The following is a 19,609-nucleotide window of genomic DNA, read 5'->3' on the forward strand; positions in this document are numbered from 1 at the left end:
TAGGGCTTCGGGCCTAACATTATGGTATTTTTTAGGGCCGGGCCGGGCTTCGGGCTGACCCAGTTAGGGCCGGGCCGTGCCGGGCTTCAAATTTCGGGCCCGATGAGAACTCTAGTGTGTATGTGACAGCACCCTCAGGAGGAACACTGTTCGGCCACAGAGACACTCAGGCCGTCTGAGCTTTGCTTCGGACGCAAGTCACTAACAGACAGGACGTGCCGCTCACGGACACGCTTCGTTACAGCAATATTGATTCTAGCATATCAACATGATATTGCCCCTACTTATGCTTTTAGAGTAGGAGATCGGCCCCTGTCTAGGAGGGACTGCGGAACTCCAGACAGGTAGGCAGAGCAGCGCACTAGGTCTTTGCTCTGGCCTCAGTTGGAAATAGGTTCCATCGGTTATCGTACAGTAGCCTGATGGATGTCATGGATGTCACCCTTGAATTCAGGGTGGCATGCCTGGCTGGTTCCACACAGCGGTTCAGGGCCGCCAGTGGCCAAACGCACAGTTGGGGGCGTTGAGCATTTGAATGCCGTATCCGACCGCCTCCCAGTTGGGGAGACCTCTGTCGGGGAGACGCCATGGCGTCCTCCGACTGGGTCTGTTCAGCAGAGGAGACCAAGTACTTCTTGGCTGGGGGGGGGGGGGCAACCAGCAGTATGGTGTGACCCTCCTAAATAACTCTGAGGCGCTGGTCGTATCAGAGAGGCAGTGGCAAGGCATATGCAGTGCCTCTGGCAGTGCGCATTTAAAAGGATAGTGCCCTGTGGGCGGTGGTCTGCTTAGGGCCATGTGTGTCAGGAACGATGTAGGTCGTTCTGTTCATACTGGCTATGTGGCAGGACGCCTAAGAAGTCCAGCAGGCTGACAGCCATTTGTGGCGTTCAGGTTCTATGAAACCATCGGATCCTTGCGTCCTGGCCCGGTGGGCTGGGTGTCTCCGTTAGGGAGAACCAGGGAGGTTAGTGAGGTCCAGGGTGAGGAGGTCCACCTCCGCTCTGCCGAGGTAGCCTCTGATTAGTGTTCACCACCACTGGATGGGGTACCGCTCCCCTCATGGAAGCTTTCGATGGGAGGGAGAGCCTACCATGTAGTCCCGCTCTCCACTCAGACAACTTGCCTATAGGCTGATCGGGCGGGGAGGCTGCCCAAGTCAGGGTCCATAGACACCTACAGCAGCCAAGCAAACGTGGCCCTGCCCGATGACTTACGTGATACACGATCGGGGTGTTGCCCGAACGTATGAGAATGTGCTCGCCTCTCCTGTACGGCAGGAAGTGCTGTAGAGCGGAGCACACCACTTGCCGCTCCAGCACATTGCCGTGTTCGGCCCAGTAAACTGGCACGAACTTCATAAACCTGTTGGGTCCCATCAGATTCAAGACATGTCGACACCCGTCTGTCTTGCGTCACAAGGAAGTATGTAGATCGGACTTCCCTTAGTGTGACTGAGGATATACAGCCTCCGTTGCGCCCTTGGGCAGGAGGACACCTCACTCCTGGTCTGATAGTAGGGCTCTCGTCATGTTGCTGAAAATGGCCAATTTGACCCGCCGGATATGGGGGGCTGGCGTCAGAAGGCGCTGCACAGCCCGGAAAGTCACAGTCAGGTCCCTGCGTGGGACGCCAGGGAACACGCTGGCCTCTAGTGTGGGCCGGCGGTGATACGCGAGCTCCGAGGGCAGTCAAGATGATTTCATCAGTGTTGGAGCTCGGCCCTTTGGGAGGCGTGATGTGTCATAGGCCTGCAAGCTGCAGCCTGGTCTTCCCCACCTGGATGGTTCGCTCCAGCGCTTCTCGCCCGGCTGAACCACCTAGTGTTCCTGGCTCCTCAGGGAGCCTACGGAGAGTTGGCCTAGTCTCATCAGTCAAGCTTGACTGTGAAAACCCGGCTTGGCGACGGGCTAGAGATATGATGGACATCAGCCGTCCGCGCTCTGAGGACATGACGCCAATGCCTCCAGTGATACACCAAAGGTGGCTGAGCCAGTATTAACGTTGCCACTATTAGGTGTGAAAAGGAGGCCCCAGTGAGCAGGTTGCCTGTGCTCCTGTACTGGGGTCGAGGTCACCTAGCGTTCCGCCGCCGGGCCTCGTTGGAGAACACAATGAGGGATGCAGTGACAGGCTTGGTGGCTGGCATGTAACCCAGGCCAGCCCTTATCGCCTTGTGCGTTCCAATCTATTAAAGTGTCAAGTCGTAACGGGTTGTCTCAGGACACTTTTTTCAATCAGGGCAGGGCTGCCAGGATTTCGCCATCGGTATAGAGATGGGAGAAAGCCCTGATCGTCCGCCCGGCAGGCCTGTAGCTGACTCAGGTACAGGCGTGGGGGACGGCGAAGACGGCAAAGCCGCGTCTGCAGTAGGCGCTTGGAGGAGCCGACTGCCTGCTTTAGTATGCGTTCCACGGCTATGCGCATGAGCTGAGAAGTGGGAGGCTGGCTCTGATGCCTGGGAGGCACTGCCTTCTGCATCTTCCTCATAGTCATGGAAGTGCATAGCTTGAGCTGTCGGGGAGAGCACATCAACCTCGAGTCAGCTGTGGCATCAGAGAGGGAGGCGCTTCGGCACCCTCCGAGGTGCCTAGGTGTCATCCGAAGTGAGCATGGACCTCATGTGGGCCAACTCCGCAGATAGCTGAGCCCTCTCGGATCTGCTGTAGCCAGCGGTCAGACCTTTTCCTCCTGGCACACGGGGCAGGACCAAGGTCGGCTCACGGCTGAAGGAGAGCTTCATACGAGGTACAAAAGTGGGAGCTCTCCATTGTGGTGGCACCGGTTACTCTGGACCGGCCGGTGCGCACAAGTCCCAACTATCCCAGGGCGCGGACGCTGCTGGTTGCTAGGTGTTGGCCGTATGCTGGGGGGAGGAGGCGCGTACGCTGCCTGTACCAGCAGAGGCTTTCGAGGTACAAAAGTGGGAACTCTCCGTTGTGGTGGCACCGGTTCCTTTGGACCGGCCGGTGCACACCAGTCCCAACTAGCCCAGGGCGCGGACGCTACTGGTTGCTAGGGGTGGAGCCGTATGCTGTAGGAAGGGAGCGCGGACGCTGCCTGTACCAGCAGAGGCTTTAACTTAGATCGGCATCTAATGACTTAATACCTGCCGCAGCATGCATTTACGTTTTATGCAAATGCTCATTGTAGCACTTTGAGATTCAACCAGATGTAAAGTGCATCATAGAAACAGCACACAAACGTTGCTGTTAGATACTGTGCGACCTGCATGGTCGCGGTGGGGGAGGGGAGCTTGTACGCTACCTGTACCCCCGGCGGAGGCTTACTTATAAATTATGATAATAAAGTAGCCTCCAGTCAAGGTTTGGACGCTGCTATGTAGCAGCTGTAGTGTTTCCTATGCGAATGCTTATCCCAGCACTATGACATTTATCCAAACTCCAAGTGCATTATTATTAGTGTGGTTGCCCTAAAAGGGCAACCAGACTATTGTAATTTATGTTTGCTAGTCCAGAGCGAAACAAAAGACACTTCCAATACACTAGTCAAGTGTGCACTACTACGCATTCATGCTGGGAGGAGGGAGCACTAACGCTGCCTACCCCAGCCAGAAGTTTGGTTAAATAAACCGACACAAGCTAGTTTTGGAGAAAAGGCTACAACCGATAGCTCCACCAATAGGGGCCACCTGCTGAAGGAAGGGAGCGCGTACGCTGCCTGTATCAGCTGCAGCTAATGAACAGAACAAGCTATACACCGATAGCTGTTAATAAATGCTTGAGCTAACAAACATTAGTAGTAAGTAACATCAAGCTGGCCGTATGCTGGAGGAGCGGAGCGCATACGCTGCCTGCCCTGTACCAGCTGGGCCAACAAACAGTAAAGCAAGCTATACACAGATAGCTTTTTTTATCTTAGATAGTATAATAAGCGCTTGGGCTACAACTACAGGTAGCAGCGCCAGTTAGAGATCTATGCTGGAGACCAGCTGGGCTACAAAAACAAGACAAGCTATAGCCTGTTCATAAACAGCTTTAACTTTAAACTACTGGTAGCTGCTGTGAGCTACGCTGGCAGCAGCGCCAGATACCCTGTGCTGGGGACCAGCTGGGTTAATGGGACCTACAGGTGGACAAACCAAGTTGCACCCACTGTATATGCAAAAAAAACTGTTAATGGAGCTTTGGGCTCCAGACATAATACTAAATTTATTTATATAGCACATTTTCATACATAAAATGTAACTCAAAGTGCTTCACATTAAAATAATACTGTATAATAATACATACTGGTAGCAGCTTCAGCTAGGCCCACTGCTGGGGGCCAGCTGGGTTAACAACCAGACAGGCTATGTACACCAATAGCTATTTAGCTACAGACTATACTGGTAGCAACATCAATACCCTGGGAGGACGCAGGTAGTTGCTCCTGTACCGGGCTAATAATAACAACAAGAATACAAGCTATTCGCAAAGCAGTTAAGCTTGAATGCTGCCAATATCGGTATATGGCTTTGGCCAGCAAGGCTTGTCAAACAGAAAATGCCGGTTAGCCTTAACTAACTTAAGTCATAAGTTATATGCCGACTGCTGAGAGAATGTCGCGACAATGCTTGACATCAGCAGGGGCTAACCAAAGCTTGAAAGTAGCGTGTTTATCAAACGAAGGTAATATGACAGTGTTCTTATCCTTCGGCAAGTCTTATAGTCACTTATACCTCCCAATGTATGAATGAATGAATCATTGTAAAGCGCTTTGAGCACTTGGGAAAAACGCTATAATAATGCAATTAATTATTATTATTATTATTATAATAAGCGCTAGCGTTCACAGTCGAACAAAACTTGTATGCAGAGCAGGGAGGCGGCGCAAACGCAGCCTATACTCACAAGAGGTTATGCCATGATAAGATATATCATATGATTTGAACGTCTGTTAGCGTTCGCAGTCGAACAAGCCTCGTCTGCAGAGCAGGGAGGCGGCGCAAACGCAGCCTATACTCACAAGAGGTTATGCCATGATAAAATATATCATATCATTTGGACGTCTGTTTAGCGGGGATAGCACCACTTTAAACGATAACGTACCTTTTGTCCGAGGGGGGTTAGCCTTCCTTACCGGCGAGAGAGATTGGACGCTCCTGCGTCCACGTGAATCCGCGAAATAAACTCCATTCATCGAGGAGATAGAAAACCATAGTCGCAGTTCCTGGAGGGCGAACAAACGCTACTCCGACAGGCAGTCACGCCGTCACAGAACTACCGGCGACCAGGTACAGGCACCGTAGCTGCATATTGTATTGCATAGCAATACCTCGCAGCCCAGTGCAAATTTCTCACCACGACGCGCGAGAAAAATTAGAGACTGATCCCCTGCAGACTGCCGGAAGATATAGACTACTTCAGGTCATCACGGGGTCAAAATTGACTTTGTTTGTATACAACACTCGACGACGCATGCGCGAAGGACATATTCATGCTTAAAGCACCGCCTCTGGCGGTCAGCAGGGACGAAATAGAACCCATTCTGTGCGGGATTCCCATTTTGGTGTTAGCACTATGTTATGCTTTAGCTATTGAAAAAAAGCAGATCTACAAGCTCATAGCGCGCCACCGAGTGGCGTGCTACGAGCTTGTAGGTCTGCTATCGAAGAACGACTGACATTTTTAGAATCTGATCCCAGGTCAGACTGGGTTAATCAGACCAGTGTGTGTCCAGTGGAAACCTCGTATTAATCTGATCTCAGGTCAGAATGCGGTAAGCCCCTATTTAAACGTTGCACGACGGCGCTGCAAAAACATATATACGTCGTGGGCTTGTAAATTGTATATTTTATAGGCAAACATTTTCATGAAGTGATATGGTTGAAAGTGGTTAACGGTATAGCGTTGAGTCCTGATTATGTTATACAGCCACAGCTGATTCTCCGTCTCCATACACCCAAGGTCAAACGCTCCGTCACGTCCCCATATAGCGAGCAGCCGCAGCTCAAGCACGTATATGGCGGAATGTCAGCCTGCCTCGGGTGTATAGGCATTCGAGTGGGTGTTTTGTAATGTGATTGTGTGTGTGTGTGTGTGTGTGTGTGTGTGTGTGTGTGTGTGTGTGTGTGTGTGTGTGTGTGTGTGCGGCTGCGACAGGGTGGTTTGGGGATTGACGTCTCCTCTCCACGGTAACCCATTGCTCAGTGTCTCTGCCTCCCACTGGGCAGATATAGAAACGACCGCCGCTACACCAGATGTTCTGCACAGCTGCTGAATGCACTCATCCTCAGACAAAACGGGGAATTGAGAGAGAGAGAGAGAGAGAGAGCGGGAGAGACATGAAGACAAGAGAGAGAAATGGAGAGGAAAGGAGCGGGAGACCGACCGACGTGAAAGGCAGTGTTTTCTGGTCCTCCCTAGGGCCCCGAGAGTTCAAAACATGTCATTTTATTATCCCCAGTTAGGAATGGTTTATCGTTCAGATTTGTATGAGTCCGATAACGATTTCCGCTTCTGCTTCTCGATTCCAGTTACCAACGGGGTTCCCTATATCTCGGTTTCCAAAAAAATTGTATAAAACAACTTAAGAGGTCAAATGTTTATTTAACAAAAAGCTTTACTTTATTTCTTTTAACTTAGAACTGTCAGCACTGTCATTGCCATCCAGTGGAGCGAAAAGGAACTCACAGCTTGCAAGCCGTCGACTTCAAAGTATTGCTTACAGATCATTTAGGCAAGGCAGGGAGGCTCGTGGAGATGCAAATGGAGGACTCATTATGGAAATCATTTAATTGAATTGAATTCTTATACTTACATTTTATATTCTCAAATATTGTAAAGCCCTTTTGACTTAACCACGTTCAACCTGGTGTCATTGATAATGTCATTAGAGGCAATTCCCCCTTAACCCATTTTGACCCGAGATCAGATTCTAAAATTGTCTTCTATACATCCTGACAGTTTTCTGAAAAAGCCATGTTTCTGTGTCAGTCGTTCGTCGAGTTTTAAAACATAGCAGGCCAACAAGCTCGTAGGCGCGCCACTCGGTGGCACGCAATATGAGCTTGTAGATCTGCTATTGGTTAACGCCTGCTATTGGTTAATGCCACCGCCGTGCCATATTCGTCATAGGATGTAGTATAGAGGTATACATCGTAAAACCACTCGGGCGGTGGTGGGGGGGGGGGGGGGGGGGGCTTACCTGCGGCAGCCATGTGCTCGCTGGTCCTGATTGGCTGGAAGCCCACGAAAGGAATCTGCATGGACAGCACAAGGCCCACGATGAAGAACGTGCTGTAGGCTGAGAGAGAGAGAGGGAGAGAGAGAGAGAGAGAGACAAAGAACAGTATAGCGAGCGATTAAACCCCAACGGGGACATGGAAAAGACACCCCAAACGATCTCAACAGCTTCTACTGCAGCGAGGCTCTAAGTAATGACCTCGTTTTATCGTTCGTCAGTGGCCGGAGAAACCCTCTCCTCGAAGGGATTAAAAAAGCCCATTGATTTTCGCAGACGCACTTCACATCCAAGGGAGTACATTCAAAAGACCTTTGTCTGAAGTCATTTATTGCTATCATTTATTGAAAAATTGGGACCTAATTCACGCCAGCATATTTTGAAAAGCCGCCATTTCCCGGTCAGTTTTCGCAGTAGACCTAAATTTGGAAACTATACACGGAGCTGGGCCCGGGGCCTTGTTGGCAGTCTGAATCCAGACCGGAGCTCCACAGCGTCAAAGAAGCTCTGTGCCGTCAAAGAAACGCTGTTTTGACCAAAAAATGCCATCTGGGGACAAGGCATATAGGGAGATACAGGCGATTGAAAGAAACGGATAGAATGGCTTATTATGGCGACGACGATCTAAGATGAACGATACAATGCTGCGCTAACAACAACAGCTATAGCTAACCGGCTAACGTGAGTGAGTATAGCATTATGGGTCGCTTGAACGAATACACTATACAAAAGCGCAATTGCCCGAAGGGCTTTCGGCAATGGCGCGGAAACGGTTAATGATAGAAGGAGACCAGGCACCAAACACGGCGTAGTAGTAGTGTTAGCGGGTGGTGTGGTGTAGTAGTGTATATAGTGTGACTCACTCCTGCTGCATATGGAGGGATAGGGGTGAGGGGGTGGGAGACGCACCGCACAAACGTAATTAAGATTTCACACGCTCGCGTCTCGTTTATTCCGAAGTGGACCCTCGGAGCGTCCCTCGCGTCTCTCTTCCCGTTCTCTTCTACCGACTAAAAGACGGAGTAGGAGATATACAGGACATCATTTATTAACCCATTTTGGGACGGGAACGCATCAACGTTTTAACCACTTTCACCATTGTTTTAAACTTTAGCTGTTAAAACTTGAGCCGTTGAAAGATCCAGCAGATCTACATAGCTCATAGCGTGGCACCGAGTGCCGCGCTACGAGCTATGTACTGTATATCTGCTTTTTTTTTTAAGTCGTTAAAATGAGGCGCAAATCTTTGCTTCTGGAAGGTGCCTGGAACAACATATTTTCAGATGGGGGGGGGGGGGGCCCGCGGCCAAATACGGATAATTCCGGGGGTCCTTGACATGGAAAGGTTGAGCACCACTGACATAGGTTTTTCAGAATACTGTTAGGATTTAGAAGCCTTTTTTTTTTTTGGTTTTTTTTAATTGGCCTCAGGTCTAAATGTATTAAATACACGCTCCATCTTTCACTCCTTGCAGGATTTCTTTCCCTCGTTAAGAGTGACTGAGAGGCACACATGTAGGCTCTGAGGAGGCAGAGACAGAGGACGGAAAAGCAAACACGTTCTCGTCTTCAGCTGAAAGCACTTCACCTGATTGGAGACAGGCGCGTTGGTGCCATGCATAAAACATTAGGAGCCGGAGGAAAAAAAGAACTAGACCAACGATGTTTTGTCAAAAAAAAAAGAGCAACATTTTCGTGAAATCAATTTTTGAAAAAAGTATTAATGATTAAAGTTTCTATACAGTAATCCTGGTCTCTAAACGACCTCCCCCTGGCCAGCCAGGGCGTTCGATAGAGGGGGAAGGAACTGGTTGGAATAACGTGTTCCTTCCATGCACTATACGTCCAACCAGGGACACTCTCCCCTGTCAGGTGAAAAGACGCAGCTTGGACTCCTCAATGTCCTCATGCACAGAAGGAAGCATGAGGACAGTCCGCTGCCCTCCCAAAAAAAAAAAAAACGTTTCTATACAACTTATAATATAAAATACAAGTGAACTGCATTTGATAGAACCACTTTTTCAAAATAAATTGCCAATATACAAGCAATTTACAATTGTAAGCTTGTAGATCTGCCATTTTAGATTTTGAGTTGTTTTTTTGCCTATAATGACACGAACAAAACGGGGAAGGCCATGTCGGAAGTGGTAAAAAAAAACATCGAGACGCGTCGTCGGGCAGCATAATTATCGCAGATATTACCGACGTCATCAATATGGATATCGGCCTGGCTCAAATAAACATCCCGGTGGAACGATGGAGGGGAACACGGGGGGGGGGGGGGGGGGGGGGAAGATATCTTCCACATTGACTAATGCCAGCCGTCTCGTTCAGGAGGATGGTAGAGGTGGTTGTTGTTGTTGTGGTGGTGGGGGTATTACTAATCTGATTAAGGAAAGGGTTCAGGGTCAAAGCCCCACCTCGTTTAACCCATTTAGACCGGACACCAGATTCTACTAAATGTCTTCTAAATCATGACAGTTTTCAGAAAAAACCCTATGTTTTTCATGTCAAGGACCCCGCAAAAACTATATGAAATTGGCCGCCGAATATGTTGTTCTAGGGACCCCCCCCCCCCCCCCCCCCTAGAAGCAAAGATTTGAGTTAAAAACGTCCGCGCTGAAAGAATATATATATGCAAAGATTTGAGCCTCCTTTTCACGACATTAAAAAGAAAATAGCAGATCTGCGAGCTTGTGGCGCGGCATAACATAACGCTTAGTTAAAACACCAAATCTGTGTGGAGTTTGCATGTTCTCCCCGTGTCCCCTAGGGTATAGGTACCCTCACAAAAACATGCAGTAATCCTGGACTCTAAACTGCCTCCCCCTGGCCAGCCGGGGGCGCCTGATGGAGGGGAAAGGAACTGGTTGGAATAACGTGTTCCTTCCACGCGCTATACGTCCAACCAGGGAAACTCCCCCCTGTCAGGTGTAAAAGGAGCAACTTGGACACTCAAGCATGAAGGAAGCATGAGTTCAAGTCCGTTGCTCTCCCCAGGTTGGCGGAGGGTGTGTAGAGCCCAGGATCACATTAGATGATTGACACAGGGGTGAAAAATGGGTTACAAAATCGTGGGAAAAAAAATATATCGGTATCGTGCAGGATATAAAGCCGGAAGACTTCTCACGGGCTTCTCACAGAGAACCGGTGGAGTGTTTCTGACTCTCTCGGGGGAAAACGCCTGCGGGGGTTCGGTGTCTGAACGCGACTGCACGTCTTTAGTTGTGTCATGTGTGTGTGTGTGTGTGTGTGTGTGTGTGTGTGTGTGTGTGTGTGTGTGTGTGTGCTCCTTACCGATGTACACTCTTCTGCTATAGCGCTGCATGAGCAGCAGGACAAACACATGCAGAGGTATCAGGTTGATGATAAACACGTAGCCTCCCCATGCAGAAACCTGGAATAAAAGCACACGCACACGCACACACACACACACACACACACACACACACACACACACACACACACACACACAGAGTTAGTCTCTATAGGGATGCAACTCCAAGTTAACTTTATTCCACATTTTCAATACAATTCAGTCTGGAACGAGTTGCTCAATCAAAAAGGCCATGTCGTGATTATGTGAGCTGCATTTTTCATTTTTTTTAGATGAAAAGGTAATTGAATCTAAATCTTAATTCAACCACAACCCTGGAAAGCGAGCGGGGTAATATTATGAACACACTTATTGCATCTTATAAGCCTCTCCGATATAGCTCATCCCGTCACGGAGAGCGCTGCGATCCCATTGGACACGGCAGACCTCCGATGGAAAAATACAACAATAACTTTTAAAAGGCTCCGTGATGAAGATTACGAGCACGCGAGTGAGACTCGAGGCGCCATAAAACCCACTCCACTGAGAGAGAGAGAGAGAGAGAGAGAGGGAGAGAGAGAGCTACAGAAAGACAGAGAGAGACATCAATGCAGTGTTGATTACGTCGACTAAAACTGACGAAAGAAGTCAGTCGACTAACTTTTTTTTCTCCCGACACAGGTATTTATATACAACGGGCATTGCATATAGCCAGGTGGGGTATAATATGGATCTCCAAATTCCATCGTTACCGACTCAGCTCTCTCTACAGCCGGGCACCGGTCTAGTGTTTTTAATAACAGCTTCTTAAGTGGGATGAAACAGCCATCCATTAGTTTTAATAGTCGGTACGCCTCCCCGAGTCCTGCATGGTCAATTACTAAAGAAACCAGTAAAACATGCTTAAAGTGAATGCCCTGAATCCATGCGGGTCAGTGCGATGCGGTCATGTTTGGAATCCGCACCACAGATGGTGTCGTCCAATTAGCGCCGTCTGACCAGAACGGGAACACAAATGACTGCTTCCATTTGAGATTAATTTCCCCCCTGTTGACAGAAAGGTGGCCGAGGACTCTCTCGCCGGGCGAGGATTGAAAATATGGGCCGCCAATTAGAATAAGACAAAAAAAAAAGGGAAAAAAAAACAACATACGCATGCTGAACATGCTATAGGGACCGACATGAAAGTTGATTATTCAACTACTAATTTGAAGATTATGTATCTTCAAGGAAGTGTGTGAGAGAGAGAGAGAGACAGGGAGAAAGATAAAGAGGGCAAGAAGGGCACATAGAAATAAAGGAAAGTCAAGAGATGTAGGGAAATAAATGTGTGCATGCATAAGCTGCGTGTGTGTGTGTGTGTGTGTGTGTGTGTGTGTGTGTGTGTGTGTGTGTGTGTGCGCGCGCGTGTGTGTGTGTGTGCGTGCGTGCGTGTGTGCGAGAGAGAGATAGAGAGTGCACTATAGCCAGGGAAGGAGAAAGGGCATGAGAGCAGGAGCGAGAGAGGTGTTCAGGTGTTCTTCTTGAAACTTTAATCTCAGCTCTTCCTTCCTTCCTCCTAATAAAATAAATAAATAAATAATAATAATAATAATAATATTAATAATAAACTTTAACTTTGCATTTTGATTTTGGTCCGTTTGGTGTTCACACTGGACGTTGTAAAAAGCGTACCAAATATGTAAACAAAATAATGGCACGTGGACATGTTAGGCGAACCAAAAAGTGAAAAAAAGAAAAGAGGCCGCATCGCAGGCTTCGTCATAACGTTGCGTGGTGGCGGCTGCGGCGCATGCTTAAAATAAACAGATCTACAAGCGTACATCGTGTACCATATACCTGACCGTACATAGTACCATTCCGTGTCGATAACTTGTACATCTGTTATTTTTGCGCATGTGAATGCCATTAAATTGCCATTAAATGTGCGCTGCGCCTCGACTGACATATTATGCGTCTACTATATTAAAATCAGACAGCTATAGCTGTCATATCAATAGTGATCCCCGTAAAAAAAAGAAATGCTTTTAGAACTAATTATTAATGCAGCCTCACAACTGCCGACGCCCGGCGGCTATTTTTGGCTATCGTCCTGCATTTGGTCCTCTATAGAGCGCCGCAGTCCCGCCACCTTTCAGAAAAGCGAGTGGCCCAGGAAGTGGAAGCCCCATGCATTCTCCCATCGGCACTTTTAATAGAATTTATTTAAAGACGGTTACGCCGCGGACAAAGCCAATTCGGATCGTGACGAATCATGACAATGAACACAATATTTTGGGACGATCAAATCATTAGAAAGAAGAAAAGAAAGTCAGGAGACAACACCATTTGTTTTATTTTCCGTCTTATAAATTATTTGATCGGCCCAAAATATTGTGTTCATTGTCATGATTCGTCACGATCCGAATTGGCTTTGTCCGCGGCGTAACCGTCTTTAAATAAATTATATTAAAAGTGCCGATGGCAGAATGCATGGGGTTTCATTTCCTGGGCCACTCGCTTTTCTGAAAGGGGGCGGGGACTGCGGCGCTCTATAAAGTCCGAATGCGTTCACACCAGCAACGAACCGCACCGTGGTTCGTTTGGAAGCGAACCGAGTCCGGCCTTTTTTAGCGGAGTTCGCATGCACGTTCACACCAACCGAACCAAAGGGGTAAAGTAAAGCGGACCATGGTTCGTTTTAAACGAACCCATAGCATGTCACCGGTGTGAAAGTGCCCTTAGAAATAAAGTAAAAGTTCAGAATCCAAAATGTATACTAAAAGTACCAAAGTATTGGGCATCAAAATGTATTTAAAGTACCAAAAAGTATAAAGTATATACTCATTGTGCAAAAAAAAATTAAATGTACTTAGTTACTTTCCACCACTGCTCCACACACTAGCCCATTCTGAACGGGAACCCATTTTGGTTCTGACCTGAGATCAGATTCATACGAAGGTTCCCACTGGACACACACTGGTCTGATTAACCCATTCTGACCTGAGATCAGATTCTAAAAAAAATGTCAGTTGTGCAGTTCGTATGAATCTGATCTCAGGTCAGAACGGGCTATATAGTGCAGCTAAAAATCACAGAGTCGGCAGAGCCGTGGTGGAGGCTGCAGAATCAATACACTGGATCGAGGAAACAAACAAAGGACGCGTCGACGATAGAAAATGAACCAACAACAACAAAGCGGCGTTTTATCCGAGAGACTTTCTCGAAGTAACCCTGTTACAAAAAAAAAGGGAAAAGAGAGCAGCAGAGACATCGATCCAGTTAAGGTTTCCTCCCTGTTAATGGGATGCGTTCAGCGGCTCAGGCGTTCTCTTCTCACTTTTCTTTCCCTCGTCTGGGCTTTGTTTTTTTCGTCCTGAGACTGAGAGTGGGCCGAGGGCAGCAGCTGCTCTGACACGGGCCTAATTAGGGGCTCGCGTGAGCCTTTGCGTCGTCTGTGGCTATATAGCTTTATTATAACGTCATCGAACGCCACTGGAATAAAGATAATATACGTACATGCCTCCGCTTTTGACCTTCTCTTCTGGTCCTTCGATTATATCGGCGGTGTTTTTATTGATTTTTTTTGTGACAAGAATGTTTCTTTCTTTCTTTTTTTTTGGGCGGGGGGGGTTTACAATAACAAAAAGATATCCCTCAAATGTATAATTTTACAAAAATAAAAAGAGCAGATTTGGGGCGCCCGCTGGCCAAGCGGTCCAGGCGCATGTACTGCATATAGGCTTTGGCCTGGCGGCGCGTTGCGTGTTCGAGTCCCGTTCGTGACGACCTTTTGCTGCGTGTCTCTCCCCTTCTCTCTCTCTCTCCCTCTTTCCTGTCCGTCTTCACTTGATTGATACTGTCGGTGAAAAGGCAGAAAAGCCAAAAAAATTGCAGATTTAAGCTCACAACGTATCACAATTGCATCCCACTGTGAGCTTGTACATCAGATGTCGGTGACGATGAAGACGATGGCGCTTAGCCCATTCTGAACGGGAACCCATTTTGGTGTTGGCATCATGTTATGCTTTAGCTATTGAAAAATAGCAGATCTACAAGCTCGTAGCGCGCCACCGAATGGCGCGCTACGAGCTTGTATAGGTCTGCTATTTTTCAGAACGACTGACATTTTTTTAGAATCTGATCTCAGGTCAGAATGGGTCAATCAGACCAGTGTGTGTCCAGTGGAAACCTCGTATGAATCTGATCTCAGGTCAGAATGGGTTAAATGGCGAAGATGTCCCAGCATCCTCTGCTTTTGGTATATACAAATCAAACCCTGCATATACTAGTATTTATTCCACTGCTTATTATGTTCGCACACGCCCGTCTATACAGCAGGAGGTGACTTAACCCATTCTGACCTGAGATCAGATTCAGACGAGGTTTCCACTGGACACACACTGGTCTGATTAACCCATTCTGACCTGAGATCAGATTCTAAAAATGTCAGTCGCTCTTCGATTTTTCTAAAATAGCAGACCTACAAGCTCGTAGCGCGCCACTCGGTGGCGCGCTATGAGCTTGTAGATCTGCTATTTTTCAATAGCTAAAGCATAACATGATGCTAACACCAAAATGGGTGCCCGGTCAGAATGGGTTAATTGTCATGCTCCATTATCCCGTGACAGATTCCCTGTGGTTCAATGGACCCGGGCAATAATTAGATGTTCGCAAACACACAGCTAACAGATACCTATACCTTACTGTATACGTTCTGTGTAATTGTCTAATTCAGTCTATTGGCATAATGCCCCCCCCCCCTCCTCCCCCCCTGAGTTATTTTTGTAATTATCCCACGATTTTGTAACCCATTTTTCAACCCGGACGCCAAATTGCCTATACGCTGCAATCCTGGGCGCTATATACTCTCCCTCTGCCCAACCTGGGGAGAGCCCCGGTCTGAGCTCATGCTTCCGTCAATGCGTGAGGAGTGAGCCTGGCAGGGGAGAGTTTCTCCGCGAGGACGTATAGCGCGTGGAGTGAACAACACGTTAATCCAACCAGATCCTTTCCCCCTCCATCAGGTGCAGCCCCGGGCTGGCCAGGGGGAGGCAGTAGAGAGACCAGCATGACTGCATGTTTTTTGTGAGGGTATACCGGTCCTATACGCTTGGGGACACTCCACACAGAAAGGTCCTTTGGCCAGCCCCACCCAGGTTACGGGCACTGATGACGCACAGGGGAGAGACCACACCCCCCCCCCCCCCCCAGCACCCACAGCTTCCCCCAGCGAGAATCGAACCCAGGACCTTTTCCGATGCGACAGCGCTATATGACCCCCAACGCGCCACACGAGTTAGAAATTCTGTCAATGGTGAACATCTGATGTTCCATCTCTCCTCTCCTCCGCCAAAATTAATTTTGTTGCGTGAACCCCATACTATATAGGCAACAAAGACAAGAGTTCTTAAGATGCCAAAGGGCCAAAGAAGATATAAGAAGTATACTATACTGACGAGTCACGACAAGTGAAACTTTGAAACTCCAACCCAACCGGAAGCCCTGGAGCCGCACCAGCTGCAATCAGACATTACTTTGATGTCTAAAAAGCTGCCGGCACCCCGTAGAGTGTTTATCTGATGACAGTGTGGACCGGCAGATAATGGTCAAAGGAACAAGGATTCTGCATGCTCTCTCTCTCTCTGTGTGTGTGTGTGTGTGTGTGTGTGTGTGTGTGTGTGTGTGTGTGTGTGTGTGTGTGTGTGTGTGTGCGTGTACATAAGTTGAAACAGTAGCCTGAAAATAGGGTAGGGGAGAGCCGCCAAGGTTGTAACACTTTGCACGTTTCATTTTTTTACTCAGAGATCCGTTATCCGTTTATCTACACATGTAATATTTTCAGGCAACGGACATACACATGTCTGCTATACCATAAACCACTTCAAGTTTTTTAATTGATAAAACAGGTCGGGAGTTATTAAACCGAACGTGGACGCTGTTCCAGTGTTACATTTGCTTTTGATTAATTGTAACGGCATGCGTGATAACGCTAAAAAAACACCATTAAACATATCATTTTCAGCCTAAAGCAATTATATTTTATTGAAGCAACTCCTTAACATTGTTTTCATACCATGGATGTGATAAGAAAATGTATCAAACATAAGGGAAATATTAAATAGTACCGGGTGTACCAGTTTGGGCGTTTGAGTCAGTTCAATGGGAAAATACATTGATTAAACAAACGTTTGCTTGATTGAGTTGTACAATGTTATACAACCCTAAACTAATTTAGAATATACACTCTGTAATGAAAGACACCTGACTGAACATATAATATTGGCCAATATGTCAAATATGTAAATATTACATATAATGATATTGAATGGAAAGTGGGCCATTTGTGCATTCCGTCTAAACACGATGCAAACTAATGAAGAACATAAGCATGAAGACATCCATGTGGATTTTTATTCACCAACATCAAAGAAAAAATGCGTAGCCCACATATACTCCAGGTGTAAAAATGTACGCTTTTTTGAGAAAAGTCAGTTTTTCGCCAATAACTCCCCGTAGGATGAAGGTAAACACTTCAAACGTCATGGGCACGTAGAGTACGTTGCCGTACACCTATACTGACGCGATGGCGTCATGATGGCGTTGACCAATCATGAGATAACGTTCATGTTACAACCGCGGCGGCTCTCCCCTACATCTTCTTTTCAGCTGTGTGTATTTGCGTTACATGCAAAGTATAAGCAGCAGCTTTGTCGTTCGTCAAGGCTATATAGATGCCTGAAGATGAATGACACGTTGAAATGGAGCCAACATCAAGGAGAGATCCCTCAAGATAAATGACACTGACGTGGAGTCGGTACAAGACTTTCCCCCCCCCCCCATTCACCAAGACAAAACCAAACAAAATAAACCAGTTTTTTCGAAGGCAAACTATATATAGACCTGCAGCTATATTGCCTCGTCAAAATCGTTGTTTCGTCTCTTCACTTGATCCACAGATTAATATTTTAACTCCCAATACGATCACGCCTCCCAGGTCTTTAGTTTACTCAAGTTATAGGGAATAAGACCTGGTACTTATAAGACACGCAAAATACAATCCTATGACTAAAACAAAAAGTTGCTGTCGAAATCAACACTGCCTGGTTTATCAGAGACACTTCAAATATTGCCGGCAAAATCTGTGAGAGATAGTAAAAAGACAAAATGTTACCATCCCTATTTAAAGAGGAACATTAGCCAAACACAGCAGTCCCGCCCCCTTTCAGAAAAGCGAGTGGCCCAGGAAATGAAACCCCAATGCATTCTCCCATCGGCACTTTTAATATAATTTATTTAAAGACAGTTACGTACGCCGCGGACAAAGCCAATAAGGATCGTGACGAATCATGACAATGAACACAATATTTTGGGCCGATCAAATAATTTATAAGACGAAAAATAAAACAAATAGTGTTGTCTCCTGACTTTCTTTTCTTCTTTCTAATGATTTGATCGTCCCAAAATATTGTGTTCATTGTCATGATTCGTCACGATCCGAATTGGCTTTGTCCGCGGCGTAACCGTCTTTAAATAAATTATATTAAAAGTGCCGATGGGAGAATGCATGGGGCTTCCACTTCCTGGGCCGCTCTATAGGGGTCCCTGCTTCATCTCTCTCTCTCTCTCTCTCTCTCTCTGCTAAGAGCCCTCGGCCTACACAACGTCAAAGACCCCTGCTGTGTCTCACTCATCTATAGCTCTGGTCTGATGTAACACATGACGGGAACCGGGGGGAAAAAAGGAGATCAAGCATGTGCTCAGTGGATCGGTACAAAAGTCAAAAAGGTACGGTTGGTGTTCCAAGGATCAACAGGACTCTAGAACAAGAAAGAAGAGGGGTGATCTGAGCACTACTAAAAGGTACAAAATCAGGGTAGATAGATAGATAGATAGATAGATAGATAGATAGATAGATAGATAGATAGATAGATAGATAGATAGATAGATAGATAAGAGTTTTTATTAAAGTGTCCTACATCATAAGATGCCCAGCCCGCACGGGCTTACAAGACACTCACAAAATTGTACATATATAATAATACATATACACAAATAAGACTCATGGATACATCGTTCTCCAACGTAACTGCCATGCCTTCTACATTTTCCAAAAACAAAAACTTCATTATACTGAACAACCAATTTAACATAAAACACTCGGACATCCAAAACAGATCTGGGTTCTTATCCTGATTTTTTTCCTTCAAATAAAACGTTTCTTAACCCATTCTGACCGGGATCCCATTTTGGTGTTGGCATCATGTTATGCTTTAGCTATTGAAAAATAGCAGATCTACAAGCTCATAGCGCGCCACCGAGTGGCGCGCTATGAGCTTGTAGGTCTGCTATTTTTGAAAAATCGAAGAGCGACTGACATTTTTAGAATCTGATCTCAGGTCAGAATGGGTTCATCAGACTCGTGTGTGTCCAGTGGAAACCTCGTATGAATCTGATCTCAGGTCAGAATGGGTTAAATCATGGTATATAGTTGGACAATAGAAAACAAAATGAAACTCATCCTCTACAACTCCCAGGTCACAAGGAGCACACAGTCGCTGCATGCTCCTCAGGAACGCCAGTATATCTGCCAACCTCAACAGCCAGAGGTAAAGCTACCGGATCTTAACTGGCCATACAGAGGGACCTCTGTCCTCTTTTTAAATGAAATGCAACATAAGGTTCAGTCATGTAGTCCTCTTTATTAAAGTTAAAAAAGCCAACATGTAATCTTAGGAGTCGTTTAACCTTTTTGTATAGTGCTCGGATCACACCTCTCTTTTCTCTCTTTGTCACATCACAGTGACCATTGCAACACAAACGCCTGCATTTGCACCGGTATATCGACCATTTGTCTAATGACACCGATTTGGCAAGAAGATGCCAGCGCTGTGACGTCGGGCATTTCCAAATGCAAGCATATAAATAATGCGACAACACAGACAGACGCAGCTTGAGTTGGAGTTGCACTGCTATAGCTATAGCAGCTAAATCTATGGCGGGTGCCTGCACTGGGGGTTTGGAGGTGTATCAGTGTTTCCTCAAACCTTTTCATGTCAAGGACCCCCAAATTGACACTATAATTAGCCCCCGGACCTCCATTTGAAAATATATGCCAGGGACCCCCAT

The 19,609-nt window shown here is 46.9% G+C and overlaps 1 protein-coding gene across 2 annotated transcripts in view; it reads right to left on the reverse strand.

Annotated features, from left to right (window-relative positions):
• Positions 1-19,609, reverse strand: part of LOC308332402 (dolichyl-diphosphooligosaccharide--protein glycosyltransferase subunit STT3B-like) — a 186,164-nt gene that overhangs the window by 49,797 nt on the left and 116,758 nt on the right. For both annotated transcript variants that reach the window (XR_013965710.1, XM_080788293.1), the window contains exons 5-6: positions 10,483-10,582; positions 7,150-7,248 (exon numbers count right to left, since the gene is read on the reverse strand). Coding sequence is in view for 1 of the 2 variants with exons in the window: in XM_080788293.1 (XP_080644419.1) it covers positions 7,150-7,248; positions 10,483-10,582 (199 nt within the window). In the remaining variant the exon portion in view is untranslated. The remainder of the gene's footprint in view (positions 1-7,149; positions 7,249-10,482; positions 10,583-19,609) is intronic.

The sequence above is a fragment of the Protomyctophum bolini genome, assembly GCF_963924005.1.
Source record: "Protomyctophum bolini genome assembly, chromosome: 17".
NCBI classification, from domain to species: Eukaryota; Metazoa; Chordata; class Actinopteri; order Myctophiformes; family Myctophidae; genus Protomyctophum; species Protomyctophum bolini.